This window comes from Lepidochelys olivacea (genome assembly GCF_965140295.1).
Source record: "Lepidochelys olivacea isolate rLepOli2 genome assembly, chromosome: 7".
Classification (NCBI taxonomy): Eukaryota; Metazoa; Chordata; order Testudines; family Cheloniidae; genus Lepidochelys; species Lepidochelys olivacea.
The window spans coordinates 35,301,698-35,324,004 of NC_140417.1; the positions used below are offsets into that span (position 1 = coordinate 35,301,698).

At 40.4% G+C, this 22,307-nt stretch overlaps 1 protein-coding gene across 1 annotated transcript in view; it reads left to right on the forward strand.

The window, feature by feature from the left end:
- The first annotated feature begins 9,224 nt into the window (after positions 1–9,224).
- WNT7A (Wnt family member 7A) overlaps positions 9,225–22,307 on the forward strand; it is a 49,349-nt gene continuing 36,266 nt past the window's right edge. The window contains exons 1-2 of the mRNA XM_084635651.1: positions 9,225–9,513; positions 11,162–11,388. Coding sequence (XP_084491777.1) covers positions 9,443–9,513; positions 11,162–11,388 — 298 coding nt within the window. The 5' untranslated portion in view covers positions 9,225–9,442. The remainder of the gene's footprint in view (positions 9,514–11,161; positions 11,389–22,307) is intronic.

A 22,307-nucleotide genomic window follows, 5' to 3' on the forward strand; every position in this document is an offset into this window, starting at 1 on the left:
GATGACATCAGAATGCATTCAAATTTGGACATGTGCTTCTGAATAGGCTGAAGTTCAGTTCAAGCCTGTGCAGTGAGATTGAGAGATTCAAGCTCATTTAAAGCCTTTCTCACTGAATTCAAATGCTGCTCCACAGGTTGAACACCATCAATCCGTGCAGACCATCTAGTTTTGGACATCCCATGCAGTGAAAAAGGAAGATATTGCTTCAGAATTTCCCACCTTTGTGGACTGCTACAGAAGAGATTGTACATTTGCTGAACAGTTCCAAAGGAAGTAATTGCCTCCTTGCATGATTCAACTACAAGGTTTAGTGTGTGGTTTCCACAGCTGGAGAAAATATAGTTTGAATTATACTCAAGCAGAACTGCTTGTACACTTTTGTACTTCCCAGCCATATTAGATCCATTGTCATAGGCTTGACCAACGCAGACTTGAAAATCTAACTAAAAACCTTCTAGAATTGCTAGTACTTGAGCAGCAATTTCTTTCCCAGTTTTTCTTGTGAAATTATCAAACAAAATAAACCTTTCTTCAATTGAAAATTTTGAACTGTTTACAATCTTAACATAGCGAATAAACAATGTAGTCTGTTCCTCCTGAGAACAATCTGGAGTGGCATCAACAATGTTTGAAAAATACTTGACATTTTGAACCTCATCAAGAATTGTTGTTTGTATGAATGACCCACATTACACAGCTCAATAAACTTGTTTTCTATGCATGTGGAGAGATAATGGACTTGCATGCACTTTTGACTCTCTTGCAATTCTCGAACATGTTTAACATGCTCTAAGAAAAGTGGGCCATATTTGCTGAGAAGCTCAACTATGCCTAGAAATTTGCCATTTGCATGATTACCAATATGTTGACTGGAACCAAAGAAAGCCAATCCCTGCTCAGAAAGAAAAAGGATAACAGTCAGGACGTGCTCAAGAAGGGTTTTTTTTGCCAGTTATTAGTTTCTGTAGAGAGTTCAGTCAAGAGTAAATTCTCAACTGAACTTTTAGCTGATGCTGCCCTACTGGCTGATTTCCATGCAACATAGTTTTCTTTGTGTGACGTTGAACTCTCATGTGATGGTATTCGATCTTCCAACTTCCTCCAAACTCTGTTCATGCTCCATCCTGATTGATCAGAGAGAACTGATGCATTAGCAGCACTTTTGTTCAAAATGAAGCAGGGTGCACAGTACAGAGATTGTTTTTCCATATTCCAGCATAACCAGTCTCTTGTGCAGGTCTCACCATTTGGAAGTTTTTGTCAGCAGACAAGTAGGGAAAGCATGCTTATCAGCATCTCATGGAATGTTACTTGGAATTTCAAAACAACTAATTTGAAGAAAAGATTGCATTTGGGCAGCATTGCTCTTGTCAATAATTCCAATGTCTGTCACAGTTAAAGCTGTAGTACTCATAAATTGCTCTTGCTGTGTAAGATCTACATCTTCCTGTTGCTGTTGAGTTTCTTGATCGTACACAGGATCTTCTGCTGCATCTGTTACTGTTGGCACATCTCCTTCTTGACTACTGTTCCCATGTTCAGGTATTGGCATTGAAATATCACCTGTTGCAGTTCTGGAGTTTTCATTATCTCTAGCATTGTTTGTTGGGTAAGGTCTGTTTTCCAGTGGTTTAAGAAATGAAGTTATTGGCTTTGAGCTCTTCGCTGCTGCTTCACTCAGTCTCTTGCTTGCACCACTTTCTAATCTCCTCTTCATAGTGATCTATCTGGTCAATATGTAGCCTATCCACACTTGAAATATTCTGCTTTAAATAAGTAGCTTATCTACTCTTGAAATCTTCTACTGTAAACATGTACACAAATGCTGAATGGTACACAAATGCTGAAAAGACTTAAAATGAAGGAATACTAATTAAGACCACAAAATGAAACAGTAAGACAGGTTATTATCCTTATCACTGAATCAAAACTCAAGCACGCAAGGTATAATATAACAGGCTGAGCTGAAGACAAAGGGATGACATGTATATAGTAAACACAGCCATGGATACAGACAGAGGGATAATGTCCAAAAATTTCAAATGTGTGTCCTCACAAAACTCACTGTACAAGACGGTCCTCACAAATTTTGCCTTGAATCTGGGCCTATAGACTACGAAAGCTTAAGATAATGTCCAAGCTGCCAAGCTAGGGCTCAACCAACCAACCAGTCACGTCTTTTAGCTACCATATGAAGATAATAATGAGGAATTTTCACACATAAATAATTCCTTAGTCAACTCGACGTAAAATTATAAAGACACTAAAATGTAACAATTCTCTACCTTTCAACACACACTTGATCCAGCACCAGCCACTAGTAGTGGTTTGTTTATATAATTAGCTGATCTGAAAGGACACGTTCATCACAGTCTAATCTTGTGCCATCAAACCGATATATTTTTATTAAAATTTATGAACATTTTTAATTCTTTAATATGACAAAATCTATATTGGTTAACAAAAAAAATTATGTCTTTTACCAAATCACATCTCTTATTTGCTTAAATTTGCAGCTCTAAGCTGAGAGAGTGTGTCACATTTTGGTCCGATAGGGATGCGCATAAAAACAAATTGTGAAACTTATCAAATGCCAAAAAATTAACATGTGTCTAAATTTGAGGCACCCTTTGAGCTTGAGACCCAGGCCAAGTGGCCCTCCTAGCCCCCCCTCTTATTGGCTCTGGCTGTTGGTCTGAAGAGAGGGCTGAGAGTCAGGAACTTACAAGTTCCAGTCCTAATTCTACACATCAACTCACCCTATGGCCCTGGACAGAACACTTAGCCTCTCTAAGCATTAGATCTCTTCATCTGCCATATGGGAATAATGGAGAGACAAGGTGGGTGAGTGAATATCTTTTATTGGACCCACTTCTGTTGGTGAGAGAGATAAGCTTTTGAATAATGGCAAAATGGAGTTTACCTACCTCACCATGCAGCCCAATACCCAGCAAAGTATTATCTTACAGAATAGGTGAATATGTCAGTACTATTAGTTAATTATTATTTGTATTATCATAGCACCTAGAAGGCCTCATCATGGACCAGGACCCCATTGGCCTAGGCATAGTGAAGCCTTTTTTCTAAATGATCGGGTCAGCAGAACACAGTCCTGCTGGTTTGGCTCCTTAGGCCAGGAGCAAGTATCCAGTGTAACAGTCCTCTGAGATTTCCACTTGTTTCCAGAAGACCAAATGACAAAATTTACAGCCTTAGTGTTGGTAAAAAAAAAAAAAAGCTACTGATTGAAACAGTAGTAGGGTGTAAGGCAACATTCTGAGGCAGGCTGGCTCAGTGGCTCTAGATTCTATCAGGGTTGCACCATGGTTAGATTAATAGTCTCTGTTCAGGATTTTAATCTTTAGAATACTCCCCCAGTGAACCATGGGTTCTGAGGTTCCTTGTCGGCTACTTTTAAGGCCCATTTATATTTTGGTTGTGTTAGGCCTTGCTGGTTTCTATGCTCCCTCCTTTGTTCTCACATCTCTGTGGTATATTCGCTAGTCCCTTTTTTTGCCCTGTATTTGTGTTAACTTTCCTGAAGTCCACAGGTTTTGCTCTTGTACCACAATTTTCTGTTGAAATCAATGTTGTATGTCAGAGGGCTCCATATTTTTTTATTTTAATGAGTTGTACTGGTTTTATTGTATAGTGTTTAAATGCTATCTAATAGGCACACTGTAAAGGAAAATGGTGCGTATAGACACATTATAGGCTAGGCAAAACAAGTGAGAAGTCTAGATTAGGCTCCAGAGACTGTTGGGAGGGTCTATAGAGCAATTTAGGACTAATACACTATCAGACACCTCACCAAGCCAGATACCCTGTCTTCACACATTACACTCTGCAAAGGCTCACTATATACACACACCTCAGCACAAAGTAAATATCATGTGAACCAACAGAATAAGAGAAAGTCAACAGCACAGTAAGCGATTTGACTCCACTTTCTGAGGAGGGTTTTGTGCTTCATGCTTTTGCTGTGGTGTTGAACCATAAGGAGACAACAATGTGCTTGGTCTTAACCTAGACTGTTACTTCTTCAGACAAACAGCTGACCTAGAGTTTTTCATGCTACTCATATCAGCTGGGAAAATCAAGTGTTTCTAGGTTCAGTATCAGAGACAACAAAGAAAAAAACAGGGATTGAATTCTAAAGAGCTCCTGAATTTTATCTTATTTTGCATATCAAATTAGAAGACAGCAGGGAACATGAATTGAATCTGGAGTGGGCATTTTAAATTACTCTCTTATTTCTTCAATGTTTAGAGATGAGTTTGGTCTCAACACCCAATGTACATTTCTGAATTTATAACAACTACGGCTGGTCAAGATCTCAGCACTGTAGACTGGGTATAACCTTCCACACAATCTGTTCCCATTATATGTGGAGTTCAAGCAAAAGTGTGGGTAAGAGAACTATTGTTTTATAGCATCATTAGAAACATCAGTATTATTGTTAATGCAGCACTTAAATTTGAAGTGTCATTTAAAATTTGCTTTGGGCGTAAGCACTAACCCATAGAAAAGATATGATACTGTCATATATATATATGCATCGATAACTATTGTTAGGGCAGAAGTCACCAGATGGCACTATTACACAGTCTCAAGAATTCTCTCAGTGTGTGAACAGTGTTGAATTTTTGATGAAATGCTGCATTATTGTTAATTTTTTTATGTATATTCTTTTAGGGGGGCTGTGGCAAGCAGCAAGGGAGCTTGTTTTCTGCGTTAATATCTTTAACTAGTCAATTTCTTGGGGCAGAAATTAGCTCAGGGAAGCAGACATTGGTGTTTGGGCTGAGATTCTGGAAAGGGGATTGTCTGCCTGCTGTTTGTGATCACATCTGTTCAATGACTGTTGAATATCGTGTAAATAAAACAAGTTACACTAAAAAAATACCCAGGCTCTGCATCACTGATTTCTCTTCCAATGAGAAACAAAACTGCAAGGCTCCGAAGTCTACCACCACTTGGCCAAGGAGCAACAATATACAGAAAATCATGCAAGGTCTGGAATTCTAAAATGTACAGAAACAGGAGTACATTGTGCACCTCTTTAACGTGAATACAAAACCATTTAATCACATGTCAGCAAGACAGAAGAAGAAGAGCTCTCTGTAAGAGCAAAAGCTTGTCTCTCTCTCCAGCAGAGGCTGGTCCAATAAAAGATATTACCTCACCGGCCTTCTTTCTCTAATATCCTGGGACTGATATGGCTACAGCACTGCATGACAGCAAAGTAGTAAGAGACAAAAAACCAAAAGTTAAATAACAGTGTTGTGAAAAAAAGTCTTGGGATCATCCACATGGAAGTGTGGGGATTATTTTCATATGGGAGGCTTGGAGGTGCAGTTTAAGTCTGTCACAGTCTGGCTTCCTTGAGGGAGGTTTATAGGGCACTTAGTGGCCAGGGTAATGGCCTCCCACTCTCATGTAAGGCCAAGATCCCTGGGTAGAAACTCCTCAAATCCCATGGAACTGTCTGTATTATTATGGCAGTAGTGACTAGATGCCCCACCGTCATGGATCAGAACCCCATTGTGCTAGGTGCTGTACAAACACAAAAAATATGGTCCCTGCCCTAATTCGGTACAGGCAAAGCATATGCTATGGCAATAGGTACTTTGGAAATGCAGATAGGTTAGAAAGATAAATTGTGTTTCCAACATCTGCAGCACTTCTGCACAGTGTAAAATTGGGGGTCTGGGAAACACAGATAGTGCATATGCTTCCCTACTAAACCAATGTAACTTGGGTGTGAAACACATTCACGGGAAAATGTTCCTCTGTGCAAAACTGTCCTACACAGTCCAAATAGGCTGTTTATATACTCTCCAGGGGCCCATTTGAATACAAATGCGATCAATTCTGAGAGTGTGTATGTTCAGGACACCATGCTCTCCAAAGTACTCAGCATGCCTACTACAGAATGCTATTGTCCCCCTCTTCCACACCTGATCCATATGGCAGTAGATGGTGTTACATGCATTTTCCAGCATGATAGCCAGCGGTGGGGCTCACTGTGAGAAACAACACAAAGTGATAAGCCATGCTGATCTGGGGGGATAATGCAGTGCAAATAGGAACAACATTTTTATGCATGCCTTTTCATGGATTTCACCCTTTTCCATGGGTTTTCCTACAGTAGGAATCATTATAATTAATATTTTATCATTAGTATCTAAAATTAACATTTATTTGCTGCCTTGCTTCTAAGAAATATGCCCTTTGAGGTGCTTGGAAAATACCGTATGCAATATAGAACATGTGTAATACTGCTCTGGACATGGTGCTGGGTAACTTTCTGACCTAGTGTAGGTTGTAGTCATACCTTAAAACATTTTCCATCTGAGACTGCAAATGCCTTGGGCAGGAAACACGGCCAAAAAGTTCAAACCCAAGTGCCCAAAGTTAACCTCCCAAATCCACAATTAGGTATCTAAATGAAAGTGGCCTGATTTTCAGAAGTGCTGAGCTCCCACTGATTTCAATGGGAGCTGCTGGATGTTGACCTTAAGGTTCTAATTTTGACTCCTGTTTTTGAAAAATTGAGCTGTCTTGTGCAGTGCAAACTAGACTGCCAGTGCTAACACTTCAATAAGTGATTTAAAACACCACCAAAAAATTTCTGTCTTATCTGAATTCTGGGTTCTGCAAGTTTTTTTTAAAAGCAGAACATTTTAGTTGAGACCAAAGTCAAATCCCCCCGTGGGGTTTACTTATAATTTTCTCTCAGGTACTGACGTTAACATTTAGTGCTAGATGCAGGACCCATTTTCTTCCACTAGATGGTGCATTTACAAAGAAAACTTACCTTGTCTCCTCTCTAGGTATTATCAGAACAAATCTGTGGTTCATCTGTGCTTCAAATAGTCCCCCCCCCCCCCGTCCCCCCGGTGTGTGTGTAAAGTTTGCACATGTGGTTTCCCCCTCACATTTTATTTTGTTTTGATCACAAGGTGCAGAGCTGATCATCCACCTCATGCAGTCTGAACCAGGCTAAATATATGCCTAAGGGAACAGTTGCCAAAGAAACTTGATATAAAAATGAAACTTTTGTTACATCAAAACACACAGAAAGAAGAACCACCCTCACAGTACACATGTATACACACAAATGATTGTGAACATAGCTCAGAATAATGGTGATTTGTTTTTGTGTTAACGCCAAAGGGTTACAATCTCACACCTATCTGGGGGATCTTCGTGGGGTAGAGCCACCCAGTTCCATAAGCAAACACTTCAGGATTTAAGTGTGGATTTTTTAACAGCTCATATTGCCTTGAGTACCAGTGCCCAGCCACTAACCAGTCAATTAATAGAACGTTTGTACATTGCTTTCCTATTCCTAGCTTTTCAAACTTACTCAGTTATTTCAAATCAACTTTCTAGTACAAATCATGAAGCCCTGTCATTGTTTTTGGTTTTCAGAAAAATACTATGAGCAGAACAATTCCAGCACCACACCCCTGTTATCATTTAGGTAACCCTCCCTGTCTGCTATATTTTAAGCAGATAAAAATATAGTCACCGTATCCGCGTTAATTCCCGCAACCCCATGACCGCACAAAACCCTCTCCAACAAGTGAGCATTGTTAAAGGCTCCTGCTCACGGTGTTTTAAGCAGCAAAATCAGCCTCCACCCCCAAACCTGACAAACAACTGTAAGAAGGTAATCAAGAACTACAGCTATGAGGAATAGGCACATATGCTGCAAAACCAGTGAGGTTCGCTAGCAACCAGGCAACAAACAAGGTTAAGAAAGTGAAGGGCAAGCAGACTAGGTAAATGCTTCAGCCGGTTTGTATAGAATTGCTTTCTCTTAAAAGCATTGTACTGATGATGATGTCCAGTAGCTCCTTGCTATACACTTTCTCCTGATGGGGGACAGCTAGTAGGCTAATGCCCAGTGATACCTGATCCGAAACCATCCTTTCGGCTTTGACACAAAGAGCCCCTAGCAGGACACTTGACTGCCACCTGGCGAGCAGCTAAATGCCCCCATCTTTGTCATTAAATACATCAATCAAAAAATAAGTGGAAAGGGCAACCGACGAAGTCTTTAGGCAACAATGAGCTTTTTCTCTCTGGGCTGTTGTCTGGTAGTCTAGCCTTCCTTTAATACAAGTAGATACGATCTAAATTGTCCTGGGCTGAGGACTTCGCTCAGTGGTGCTGAACACAGAAAGAGTTCTCTTTCTCAAGCAGCCTCTGCCATGCCCCTGGCTGACAGGGACGCTGCTGCTGGGAGAGGGTTTATCTCAGTGATCATTTGTTAATCCTGACTCGGAAATCGGGGGGGCGGTGAGGGGGACGGGGGTGCAGGGAAGTGAGATGAAAAAATTAAGAAGTGGGTAGGCAGAAAGAGGGGAGGAGCATTTGGGCTGGTGGCAAACACATAAAACCAGCCGGTATGTTCACCCCACAGAGCAAAACAGGAAAACTATCCCCACATAAAACTTCAGATCCCCCTTCCCTCCCTGACAGGGAACAAAACCACACATCAACGAGGCGAGAGTACGGCGGGGGGATGGTGGGGTGGTGGGAGGGAAAGAAAGCTTGGAAAACCCTAAACGATGAAGAGAAAGGAGAAGGGAAAACGGATCATCCTAGCGAAAGATTAAAGCAATGCAGATCGGTGTAGCCTAGCATACTAAAGTGTCAGGAGGTTTGCACACCTTTGGGGGGTTCTGCATAGCTTCACAAGCGTATTTACTGCAGTGTCTCATAAGGAAATTAACCTGTTACACTCCTTCTAGTTGGGACTGTCATTCAGTAGAGTCTATGCTCCTTTCCCTGATCCTTGACTTAAGGAAGGACTGCAGAAACCCACCTTCCGCTTAGGAGAATCGGTGGTGCTTCTTTACAAGCAGGTGGTCTGTTTGCGCTTTCTTATTCCCTTCTCCCCCCTCACTCCCCCACCTCCCGGCTGGACAACTCCCTCCTTTGGAGAACACGCCCAAGTAGCTGAAGAAGAGAGGGGGAAAAAGAAGAGATAGATAGTAACATTGAACCTGAGGAGAGATCCAGAGCTGCTGCGTGCAGAGAGCGATCACTGCAGCCTATACATTCCCAGCACTAAAGTATTACGTGTGACAGGCATACAAATCCGGAATAAAAAGAAAAAGAGAGAGAGAGAGAGAGAGAGACAGACAGACACAGGGTGGGTGAGTGAGAGAGAGAGAGAGAGAGAGAGAGAGAGAGAGAGAGAGAGAGAGAGAGAGAGAGAGAGACCCAGCTGAGGGATATGGTGTTTGTCTCTTGGGATTTACAAACACACACCGCCTGTTCAGATCACAAGAGGGTTTGTCTGTTTTGTCTGCACTACCTTGACCCGGAGCTGCACTGTCTGAGGCAACGAGAAATTAACCAGCACGAATAGCATTAGAGGCATCCTTTTGCATGGTGATCTGAAAAACAGCAAACAAGGAATATGAACAGGAAAACAAGGCGTTGGATTTTCCATATCTTTCTGAGCCTAGGGATTGTATATATCAAAATTGGGTAAGTAACTTAAAAAAAAAAAAACCCCACACACAAACGATTTCTCTCTGCCTATCCTGTCCAGACCTGTTAATATTTATCTGGGAAAGTTTGGAAGACTGTTGTTATTTTTTATTAAAGACAGAGCAGAAATGCTATTGCCTTTCAGTGAATTCTTGGTGTGTCGTGTAGAGCTGGGGAATGTGAAAGTCATTGGTGATGTGCCGGAAGCATGACTGGAATGGCAATGTGCTGGGGTTATTTTTATGCTCTTTCTGTACCTACCGTATCCCCTGAAATCAAACCAAACTCTGCTTTCACATGCATGGCGAGTATCGCTTCAATGGGATCTGAAAGGACATTTGTCAGCCGTTCAGGAGAGCGAGCACCGGCGAGAGTGGCCGCCGGCTCCCTACCCTTTCCTCCCCCGGGACCTCCGGGGAAACCATCTCCTCTCTTCCCAGGTGCAAACTACTTGATGGACTGTTGCTGAGGGGGGATAAGGACCTGCGCCTGTCCCCTGGGCGCGCAACAGCGATCTCGCAGGGCCGCCATGGGTCACCCTGCCATTAGCTGCTGGACTGGTCAAAGTGGGCGCTTTTATTTATTAAAAGCAACGGGAAATAAAATACGCGCCAGCGCTCCGGCTATCCGGAGCCAGACCCGCTCCGCTCACTTGTAGATCAGCAGCACCTTTTAGCATCACACCTCACCCAAGTCAGAGGCGTTATTCTGCAAGGGCGGGGAGTGGGGCGGCAGCCCAGGATCGGAGGGGAGGGGCCGCTTTATTTTTCCTAACTGCACTAATTTAATAGCTTAATAAAACAATGACGATGATAATAATGATAACCCCCCAGCCCTTGGAGCGTGTGCCTGTTCTGGGCCCTAGAGTTGCATGCGCTCTAATTTATGAATCAGGAAGTTGGGTCACGTTATGGCAAAAGCCCACGCGCTCTTTATCTCTCTTTTAATTATAGACCGAAAAAAAAATGATGGGGGGGGAGGGGAGGGCGAGGCTCTGATATCCGTGAAATTGATCCACTCTTTCCTTTAAACGTCATTATTCTAGTCTTATCCCCAGGCTCCGCAAGGGACGGCCTGGGGAGGGCAACAAGCCCAGCAGAAAGTTGGGGTGGTCTTGGCCAGGGGCTGGTTGAGTAAAATGATGGTTTGGTTTTGCTGGAGTATGTGCCGTAATCTATCAGTGGCATGAGCCAACAGCCGGGGGAGGGCTTTAAACGCACGGTGCCTAGTGAATACCCCAGCAGGGTTACAGAGGATGGGGCTTTCTCTGTCCTCCGCTGGGGGTCAGCCCCTTTATCTCCTTTACACCAGTCTATTGACTGACACAAAGCGGCCTGAAAACCGCTTGCTCCGGGGAGAGGTCACTAAAGGTACCGTCACAGCGTGAATGTGACAGGTTTCAGAGTAGCAGCCGTGTTAGTTGTTCGTCTCTTAGGTGCCACAAGTGCTCCTTTTCTTTTCGCGTGAATGTGGAAATCCTAGGTTGAAAGCGCTTTCAAGGCAGAGAACATGCTTTGAAGTGAGAAGATGCCTCCTTCTGAAAGCGCCTGTAAGAAGGCTGCCGCCTCAGGAATCGATTGGCTCTGAAAGCTGCGCTACTAATTTTATTTGTTCTGAGTCTTTCCCCCTTCTTCTCTCATTCCAGGGGTTTTTCCTCTGTGGTGGCTCTGGGGGCCAGCATCATCTGTAACAAGATCCCGGGTTTAGCTCCTAGACAGAGGGCAATCTGTCAGAGCAGACCCGATGCTATCATAGTGATCGGAGAAGGGTCTCAAATGGGAATCAACGAATGTCAATTTCAATTCCGAAATGGACGCTGGAATTGCTCTGCCTTGGGGGAAAGGACGGTCTTCGGAAAAGAGCTGAAAGTGGGTATGTTACCTCTTTACTGGTTATTGCAAGGTTTGGACCTGAAGTCCACCAAAAGGTTAGCAAAAAGGGTTTGGTACACATCAAAATGTCACAGAATCATACATGCTAGGGCTGGGAAAGACCTGCCAGGGCACCCAGTCTGTGCCAGCCAGTGCAGGATCAGTCCCTTTAGTGTATTTTCACCTGCCCCCTTCTCTAGGATTACCAAAATAGATATCTGTGAATTTTCCCTATAGGATATCTAGTGAAACCCTCCCAAATACTCTAAAAAAGCACTTATATAACAAATAAGCCATCTTCCTCTAAATATCCCACAGTCCTATACTTGTAAAGCCTGTGCCCTGTGCCTTTTTTCATGTATGTACAACACACAACAGGACTTGGAGATTTGGATCTGGTTAGGGGTTTTGTTGGGAGACAGGGTATTGAAGAGAAGCTAGGTTTTGGACTCTACACACAAAGCTCATGAGCCATTCTCTTTAGAGATCAGCCCCAAAGGGTGGACTATTTAGACCAGTTTTCAGAGTAGCAGCCGTGTTAGTCTGTATTCACAAAAAGAAAAGGAGTACTTGTGGCACCTTAGCGACTAACAAATTTATTTGAGCATAAGCTTTGGTGAGCTACATCAGATGAAGTGAGCTGTAGCTCACGAAAGCTTATGCTCAAATAAATTTGTTAGTCTCTAAGGTGCCACAATACTCCTTTTCTTTTTATTTAGACCAGTAAGCTCAAGAAAGCTAACTGTTTATTTGGTGAGAGATTGGTTCCTTCGAAAACAGAATCAGAAAACACACACCTGCCAGTTTAGAATTCAACCCAACCCAGACCTTAGATGCAGTTAATATCTGGGCATTCAAGTCTGAACCACATCCACAGTCAAAGGGGTTCTAATCTGATTTTCCAATTTGGGCTCATCTCTCTCAGTCATACATGTTGGGGTTTTTTTGTACTAACAGCTGAAGCTACATTTTAAAATTGCACTCAAATAGCATCAATAAAAATACAAATTTAGATGTGAGGAAATTTCTAAGGAAGGGGGAAACACTGTCTTCAGACCTAGTATTGTAGAACTTATGGCACCTGAGGGCTTCTTTGTGTTTGTTGATCATGTCATACTTGGGAACAGTGAGAAGAGTTAAGGATAAAATTTCAGCCTTAAGGGCCATAGTCACCTTTCAATTCCCAATTTAAAATGGTCACTGATACCATTATGAGTTCCATGTTCGACAGTAGAATCCACCGATCTGGGGTTCTATGCCTTGGACTGTGACAGTGCCCAGGGACCCAACGAGTTTAGATTCAGGAGGGAACGCTGTCATAATAGAGAGCTAAAGTATTCTGTGGGACTTGGGAAGCAAGATGTAGCATTGGCAAGGCAAGGAGCCAAGAGTGCCAGGGGCACTTTTACACCAGGAGTATTGGGCTCTTTGATTTGTTGTGCAGGGCCTTTGGTTCATTGTGAAGCCCTTTGGTTGGATTGGATTCAGGCCCCACTTTGTCTTAATCCAGCCAGGGCAGGTGGACCAGGGCAGGATATGGCCTAACTATAATACCGGTATGGCATTCCTTGTGCACCCAAGATACCTATCAAAGTCATTGGGATTGGTACACAAAGAATGCAGCATTGGCCTCTATATAGCTGAAGTTCCTCACTTAGGCAGGTTTAAGTACATGTTTTAGTATTACTCAAATGTAGGTGTGTGTGATTTCCAGTGCTCATGGTTTTATGCAAGAACAAAAACAGGGAAAAGTCTGAAGATTTTTTATTGAAGGCCATTGGGCTCTCAACACCTCTGAAATCCGGCACTATGTCTCAGATTGGTCACCCAAAGACTGGGGCATACAACATTAGTGAATACTTCTCAAATTGTGTCCGTTACACTGGAAAACTGTAACTGCTTCAATAGAGTTGGCTCATTCTGGCCACTGATTTATGCAGGCACGTGTCTGACTGATCTCAACCATAGGTCTGCTTGGAAGGCTGGTAGGATCGGACCACTCTAATCCAACAGTTACATATATATCTGTAAAAAGAAAATGTGTGTGCCCAAGAGCAACAAACATGCAGAGTTATTGTGGTATGTTGGGTAACACTGTCAGTTTTTTTCAAAATTGATTTAGCTGGTAGGCTATATTTAGGTACTTTTAAAGAAAGTCAATATTAAAGGAAGTGGATTTGATCCATCTTTGAAGTGTTACCTCATATCTAATTACCCATTATAATGTTTACATAGATAGGTGTATTCAAACATATCAGGCCAAAGTCATCCCTGGTGTAGCTCCATCAGAACTTATACCAGGATTGAACGTGGACCATAATGAACAAAACTCACTTAAAATGCATAAGTTTTATGTTCCGATTTAAACAATGTTTACACTTGCATTTCAAAATACACTATATGCATCTTGCTCGCAAAGTGCGTAAGAAAGACAATCAATCCCATGCAAAAAAGCAGCTTTTTTGGAGCTCAGGAGTATACCCTTGGGATCTTTAATGGCAAGTCTGATTTCAGTACAAACTGTTATGGCTGAGTTAACTCACTGAAAAATAGTGGGTCTATTGGGTGCCACTAAATATTAATAACATTAGTGACAGGTTTCAGAGTAACAGCTGTGTTAGTCTGTATTTGCAAAAAGAAAAGGAGTACTTGTGGCACCTTAGAGACTAACCAATTTATTTGAGCATCACGAAAGCTTATGCTCAAATAAATTGGTTAGTCTCTAAGGTGCCACAAGTACTCCTTTTCTTTTTGCAAATAACATTAGTGTAACCATTTGTGTTCTTCTCTGTTTCTTGTCTGTAACAGCATGTGTGGAAACCCTTGCACATTTGATTCAGACAATATCATTTTATAAGAAGATGGGGAAAAAATCATTCAGTTCCTAGGATTCTCTAAGCTGCTCACTGTTTTCCATTCCCCTTTATCAACTGTTCTTTCCATCTCCCGAAGCCCTGTAAAGAACCAGTAGGAACTACAATTTACAATAATCTAAGCTAATATTTCACTGTGTTAAGAAGGGCAAATCCTATACCTAGTAAATACAAAGGCCAGATTTAATGCCCACAACTAAGATAAGATAAAAGAGAAAGTCTCAGATTTGTTATCATAAATACTGGCAGTGGGGACAGGAATGACACATGCAATATGAAATGTTAAATCTAAAATATCTCCCATATGGTAACCAATGCACTAATTACAATGCAATTGAATATTAATCTTCAAAATATTTTTCATTACTATATTTTTCTATATGAGTAGTAGCTGTAGATCTCTACTTTCTTATTCCTTTCACACGATTACTCCAGATTGCCATTAGAATGCTACAAGTGTAAAAGGTACTAAAATATTAGTTAACATGTGAACACTGATGATGTTTCTCAGTATGGTTGAATCTTTAAGATTGTTATCTTGGAAGTAGGCAGGATCCCACAACTGCAATTTGCAATAAAATCATTTGACCGCATGACATCATTCTGCCTTCTCTATTAGTTGAGTGCCATGTGACTTTAAAGTGGCATTGTGGTGCCTGTACTAAGATTAGGATGCAAATTCAAAAAGACTGTAATGTAACTTGTTGAAATGCATCATTCAGTGATTACAACATGGGCGTATATGTGTACTAATACCATACAAAGTACCCCAAAAGAAATTCTATCAGTCTGTGCCGATTCAGCCATACAACTCCTATGCTAACTGGAGTTGTGTGTGTAAATCTATGATAATAGGTTACCTTGACAACTGCATAGTCATGCATACTAGACTGTTCTATACTTAGTACCTATCTTTAAAAAAGGGAAACAAAGAAGACCTCAGGAACTATAGATCTCGTCACCCTAACGTCAATATCTGGAAAGATACTGGAACAAATTATTGAACAATCAATTACTGTGCATCTAGAGGATAATAGGGCGATAGCCAACATGGATTTGTCAAGAACAAATAATAATAAACCAACCTAAGTTCCTTCTTTGACAGGGTTACTGGCCTAACTAATGTGGGGAAGCAGTGATATATCTTGATTTTAGTAAGGCGTTTGACATATTATCACACAATATTCACAAGAAAATTAGGGAAACGTCATCTAGATGAAAATACTATACGGTGGGTGAACAACTGGTTGAAAGACCATACTCAAGTAGTCATCAATGGTTACTATTCAATATTTTCATTAATGACTTGAATAAATGAGGTGGAGAGTATGCTTATAACATTTGTGGATGACACCATGCAGGGAGGAATTGTAATCACTTTGGAGGAAAGGATTAGAATTCAAAATGACCTTGACAAATTGGTCTGAAATCAACAAGATGAACTTCAGTAAAGACAAGTGCAAAGTACTGCACTTAGGAAGGAAAAATTAAATGCACAAATACAAAGTGTGTATGACTGGCTAGTCAGTAGTACTGCTGAGAAGGATCTGGGGGTTATAGTGGATGAGAGTCAACAATGTGATGTAGTGGTGAAAAAGGCTAATATCATGCTAGAGTGTATTAAGAGGAGTAAGACATGGAAGGTAATTGTTCCACTCTACTCAGTGCTGGTAAGGTTCGAATGGATTATTATGTTCGGTTTTGGGTACCAAGCTTTAAGAAAGATGTGGACAAATTGGAAACAGTCCAGAGGAGAGCAACGAAAGTGATAAAAGGTTTAGAAAACCTTACCTATAAGGAAAGCTTAAAAAAACTGGATATGTTTAATCTTGAGAAAAGAAGAGAGAGAGAGGGGACCTTTTGAGGTCTTCAAATATATTAAGGGCTATTATAAAGAGGATGTAATCAACTGCCCTCTATGTGTATAGGTGGGACAAGAAATAATCATCTTAAACTGCAGCAAGGGAGATTTAGGTTAGAGATTAGGAAAAAACTTCCTAACTATAAATACTGTTAAGTACTAGAATGGGCTATCAAGGGAAGTTGTGGAATCCCCATTAAGAACAGAATAGACAAACACCTGTCAGACATGGTCTAAGTATATTTGATACTGCTTCAGTGCATGGGGATGGAGTAGATGATCTTTTGGGGTCGCCTCCAGCCCTATCTTTTTATGACATCAGATACAGTTTTATTATCAATCTGACTCCTGGGATATCATTATTTTATTACTTTTGTCTTTACTTGGTAGTCTGAATTCTGATATTGTGCAAGTGTAACCAAACTGATACAAGTTTAATTTTCTTTCTTTTGTTGATTCTGGACTGTGACTCAGGAGATCTGGGTTCTAATCCTAACTCTGCCATTGATCTGCTGGGTAACACTGGGCAAGTCATGTCCCCTTCTCTCTGATTCACTTTATCCATCTGTAAAATATGGATAAAGATTTTGACCTCCTTTGTTAAGATCATTGAGGTCTATGAATGAAAAGCACCACATAAGAGCTAGATATTATTATTTGTAAACTTTTTTTGAGAAGTCACATATAACTTTGCTAATCTGTTTTTCAAGGATAGTTTTGGACAAAGGATTATAGCTAGTGACCACTTAAATTTATTCACTATCAACATGGCATATTTCTGTTCAGGTACTGGGTTCCCAAATATATTCACAGTGAGTCTTCATCCCATTTACTGCATATATTTCATTTCTAGTGTTATACAGTATACAGTAGTTTGTCCTTCAAGAGCAAGACTTTACTGATATTTGAATATGGATATCTGGTCATAACAATTGGTAATGATAATGTCAATAACAGTGCAGGTGATGTGGTGATTCAGTTATGAGTGTTTTTTAAATTAACAAATGCATAACGATGTCCACACTTCAGCATTTTGGGACTTTCCATCACCAAAGCCATAAAGTCTTCAGAGTAAGACAGCCCAAGGATTCTGCTCACATCTATTCAAATGAAGTGTCAGAGAGGATCCAAAGGCCTGACCATGCAGATGCGTCTTTTGCAACAACATGAAGCTCCAGTTTGGGCTTTCATGGAACTCTGAAAGAGCAAATTAAACCCTGAGGGGTTTCCACTGAATACTCAGCAGACCAACCCAGAGGATGTAATACCATGCACAGAGCAAACGTGAACCTGCTAATTGCCATAGCTATGACAGGACACGAACAGAGTGTTAATCTCTCAAACAACTGAGCCCTGACTCCTAGTTCCTGTGGCGATTAACTGCACCCAGAATATGAGAGTATCAAGCTGATGTGATGATGCAAGACACAAGGAAAAAGATGTTTCTGTTTCTGATTACCTTAATGACACTATGATACAGTTGTGCCTTTGCAATGTGACAAGACAAAGTTGAAAGCAAATTCAATGCAAGTCAATAGAAACCTGGCAAAACTAAAACCAACTTCAGTGAAGGTCTTTGAAGATTCTGTGACAGACATTAAACAGGAAGAACTTCAACACAAGTCTATTAAGACCCTATGACTCTGCCATAACGTGACACAGCAAAACTAAAAGTAATTTCAAGGCAAGTCTGTGGAGACTCCCCTCACTGAGACATTGCCTGTGAAAAACATTGAACACAACCTTTGGAGAGAGGACACGATGATCCGATTACACAGAAAACACATGAGACACTATTGCCATGCATGTGCCTGAGACTAAAAAAGTCAACTTTAGACAAAAGGATCTCACTGCAGATTTGAATGTTAAAAAACCTAAAAATAATGAAGACGTACATTGTACAACAAAAGCAAGAATATCCTGAGTGACACATCTGCCAAACATTGTTAAATTAACTCATTGTTAACTCATAACTTCCATCGTGATGGACAATCCTCTTGGCCTTGCCTATGCTAGCAAAAATGGGACCTTGGATTGATTGCTGGTACAGTCAATAGTGCAGCTTTAGTAGGCAGGGATGATTAGAAGAGACTGATAAATAGCTGAGTCCTGCTTACGCTGCAGCTGACAACATTGGTACCACTGGCAGAGCTCAACAAATGAGGACACATTTTGGGGAATGTATGTGCAGCCTTAGTGTGTGTGGGCGTGGGGTGAGGGGAGGGAGGCTCACTATAATGTGGAAAGTTACGTTCCACAGACCTTTATCCTGCACATACTACTCATGTGAGTAGTGCAACTGAAGTCAAAGGGACTACCCATGTGAATGACGTGAACAGAATCTGGCCCATGTGCATTACAATCGGCCAAATTCAGCACTGATTTGCACTTTGTGCAATACTTTTAACTTAGGGAGAATCTCAGTCAAAGAAGTTAAGTGATCTATGCAGGTTCATAGAGGGGACAAGGTGTTAGGAGTTATTAGCTCCTACCTACTTACATTCTCAGACCAACAGACCATGCTTCTCTTCCAGCAACATCCTTAACTCTTGTTCACTGAGTGATTTACATTCCACATAGTCTCATGATAGTAATGGGAGAGAAACTTCTTGGAGTGGTCTGAGTGAAAGTGGAGTCTTCCATTCTCACACTTCCCCATGAATGACAAATATTCTGAAGGCCAAATTATGCCCTCTGTAATACCAGTGTAACCCTCTTATCTTCCATGGGCTTGCAGTGTAACTAGCTAGCCTTGTAATTGGAATTTATTAAACAATTGTTTTGTAGATGCACAAAAGTGAAAAGAATTCAGCTCATTTTCCCATACCTGAGGTAGCAGGAGAAAAACGTAGTAACACTTATTTTGTCACTAATGTGTACAGATCTGACTTGCAGTAAACACACATCTGTCCAGTAAAAAAAATTACCATCTTTAGTCACTTTTCAGATTAGAAATGCATTTTCAATTATATCATTTCATCAGAATTATTTTTCTATCACGTCTTTGGACCAACATTTTTTGGTATTCAATTCCAGGGTAATTTCATGGGACAGGCTTTAAAATTTTTGATTTTTTGAATTCCAAAGAGCAAATATTAGGCCTAGGAGATCACAATAAAATGATTTGCAGAAGGAAAGTAGGTTAAAATTAAATTAGTTTTTATAGTCAGAGAGAAGATATTTGCCCAAGGAAACAAACAGGCAAAGCTGCCATCTTAGCAAAAGGTTTCTGTTTGGTATTGTGCCATTAATACAATACAGACCTTACTTTTTCCAAATGCAACCAGTGATTGATTAAAGATTTGCATATGCAGTAATGCAGGCTTAGTTATTCACCAGACAAAAAACTGTTCCTGCAAAAACAGAGGTGAGGCTGAAAATCTGGCATAATATATCTAAAAACCAGCATGTTGCTTTATGCCAAAGAGTCAATCTTTCTAGGCTGTGACTATCACAGTAAGATAAAAACATTGCCCCAAGGTCACATTAGTTGGAATTCACATCAGAAGGCTCTCATACCTGCCTTCAAATGTATCTTGTGAGTACATGTTTTAGAGAAACAAAAAGATTACATTACATTAGAATGTAGAATAACTAAATGCCTATTGCAGGGTCACTATATAGGGTTTTTCTGAAAGAAAATATAACTACATAAAACACATTTTGACACAGTGTCGTATAAGAAGTGAAGATATATAAAAGGGACGATCCATATCTTCTGAAATACCGAATGATAGGTCTGATTTTACAATATCTGTGCCTTGAGTAACTATTTTATACACTTAAAATAGGATTTGCTTTTGAAATGGAATATACCTGTTTGTATCCCATTTCAGAATTTCATATTATTAATCTGTGTTGATGAAACATCATAAAATGTAGACTGATAAATGGGCAATAACTAAAGCCTCTGAAGATGGGAAATATTTCCTGCTTACCTTTTTAAATACAATTCACCCTATTTCTTTAAACTGGTGAGCTAAGAATTTTTAATTTGGCATCCTCAACTTCATTTCAAGTCAGCAGAATTATTGGGAGCTCTCAGCATCCAGGTTTAGGCCCTTAACTGGAAAAATGGTCATACTTTAATTTTTAAAGCTGCCTTTTAAAATTAATTACACATGCTACTTTAAGAATCAAGCCCGTGCGCGCTCTCTTGCTCTCAAAAAGGCAGACCGAGATAAGTAGTCAGAGGATGAGTTCTGCTCTCCATTTTACTAGCTATGAATTATGATCTCTATAGAGATGTGAAGTAATGTTAGTCATGGCACATAATTGGCAAGGTACGCTGTATTTTCCATCTTTCTATTTTCACAATCAACATATATTTCAGTTCATGTCACTGCAGATAACTCCCTCCCTGACCCCTTGGCTTTAAATAGCAGAAAATACAACGTATGTTTTCCAGTGAGATAAATACAAATTTGTCTTTTTTATTTCCCAGATTAGTCAATTTATGGTTGGGCTGATATGGGGGGAACAAAACTTTTAAAAAATATACTTAGAATCTTAGAGTTGAGCTGCTCAACACCACCAGCTCTCACTGACTTCTTTGGGAGTGGAGGGCACTCAGCACCTTACAGGATTAGATCCTAATTTCCTATGTAATGCCAAACATACCCTGATTATTACGGCACTGATACACATACATTTTACAAAAGGGTTTAATTTAAATTAATTACAAATGAAGAACTCTCTTTTAAAGAAGAACAGAAATGTTTGGGGCAGGGGGGAAAAGACTGGCAATCCCAAATCAAGTAACAGAATATGGATCTATGTTTGCCTCAAGTACACAAACAGATCCCGCACTGACTTGCCAGATCCCAGTCCTGTCAACACTTTATTCATGGAGGTAAAGTGATGGATGTGCAGGTTTGTAGGATTAGGGCTGTAGTGTACAGTACGCATTTCCTATAGTTACATTAAATGTTAGAAGAGCCACACTGTGGCCAACTTAACAAGTGTTAAGTTTATGCTGCACTCTCTTCTTGACTTCAGTAGCTGTTCTGTGCAAGAAGCAACTGTCATACATACACTTTTAAGTACAAATAAACACATTTAAAAACTAAAAGGGTCAAAACATTATTCCCTCATTCAAGTATTTGCTAAATCTGAGTTCAAAGTTTCCCCCTGAAGCAGCTGATGGTGTAACTGATGCTAAACTCACAGAAGTTCGAGATAGAAGAGACCTAGTAGATCACCAAGCCCATCCCCTGAAAGGTCAGGATATTGTTCTTTTCATAGAATATAACTTTGCTTTAGATGTTGCAAGAAAAACACAAGAACCTGAAAGCATGAATTTGTGTCTTGGCAGCTAAAAGACGTAACACCACTCCTTAAGTATTTTTTACCTACTGTTTATGGCATATTTCATACCCTTTATTTCTATGTATTTAATAATCATCAGAACAAGTGATCTCTTCACCAAAAAGCACTTCATATTTGACCATGCACTGATATCTTGGTATTGCTTGTCTATCTATGGATTTGTACTGCCCAAACAAAAGAATTCTTCGTGTTTTACAGCTTACTAAATACTTGATCTGATATTCAGCAACAGAGGGAGTTTCCATTCATAAAGTGTGAGCAGTATGGAACTGGTGGTATTTATGGTTTAGTTTATTCATGATAATCCCAGTGCTTCTATTTATGACATGTAAGGAGCTTCTCAGCATCTCCTGTGGTTGGTATTACTGTGCAGTCCTTGGTGACAGGACTGAAGACAGCTTTGGAATTATCACATGTTACAATGAGAAGGATCTATTCCATTGTCCAAAGACAGAACTCCAGTGAATCAGAAGACAGATAAGGCACTACCAGTTGCTCTGTGATAGTGAAGTCTCAATGGTTTTTAGAGCCATGAATACCAAACTATATTCCATCAAAGCAAACAGTACTATGGTACTGGTAGAGCAAGACATGTGGGAGAGCAAGAATTTCTTCCAATAGCCCAGTGCATAGGTTAAGTCCAGAAGAAAGTAGAAAAAGCAGAAGATATTCATGTCCAACACTGAAGAAGAAACCCGTGTTCCTAGAGCACTGAAGCACTTGTTCAAGTATAGTTCAGCTTAACGTAAAGATTGTACCTGTAATGTAGCCAAGATCAGAAACAGCTTGATCATCTCCCATGTAATTACAGGTGCAACCTTTACTTGCACAAATAGATATTTTTCTAAAGGTTTCTAA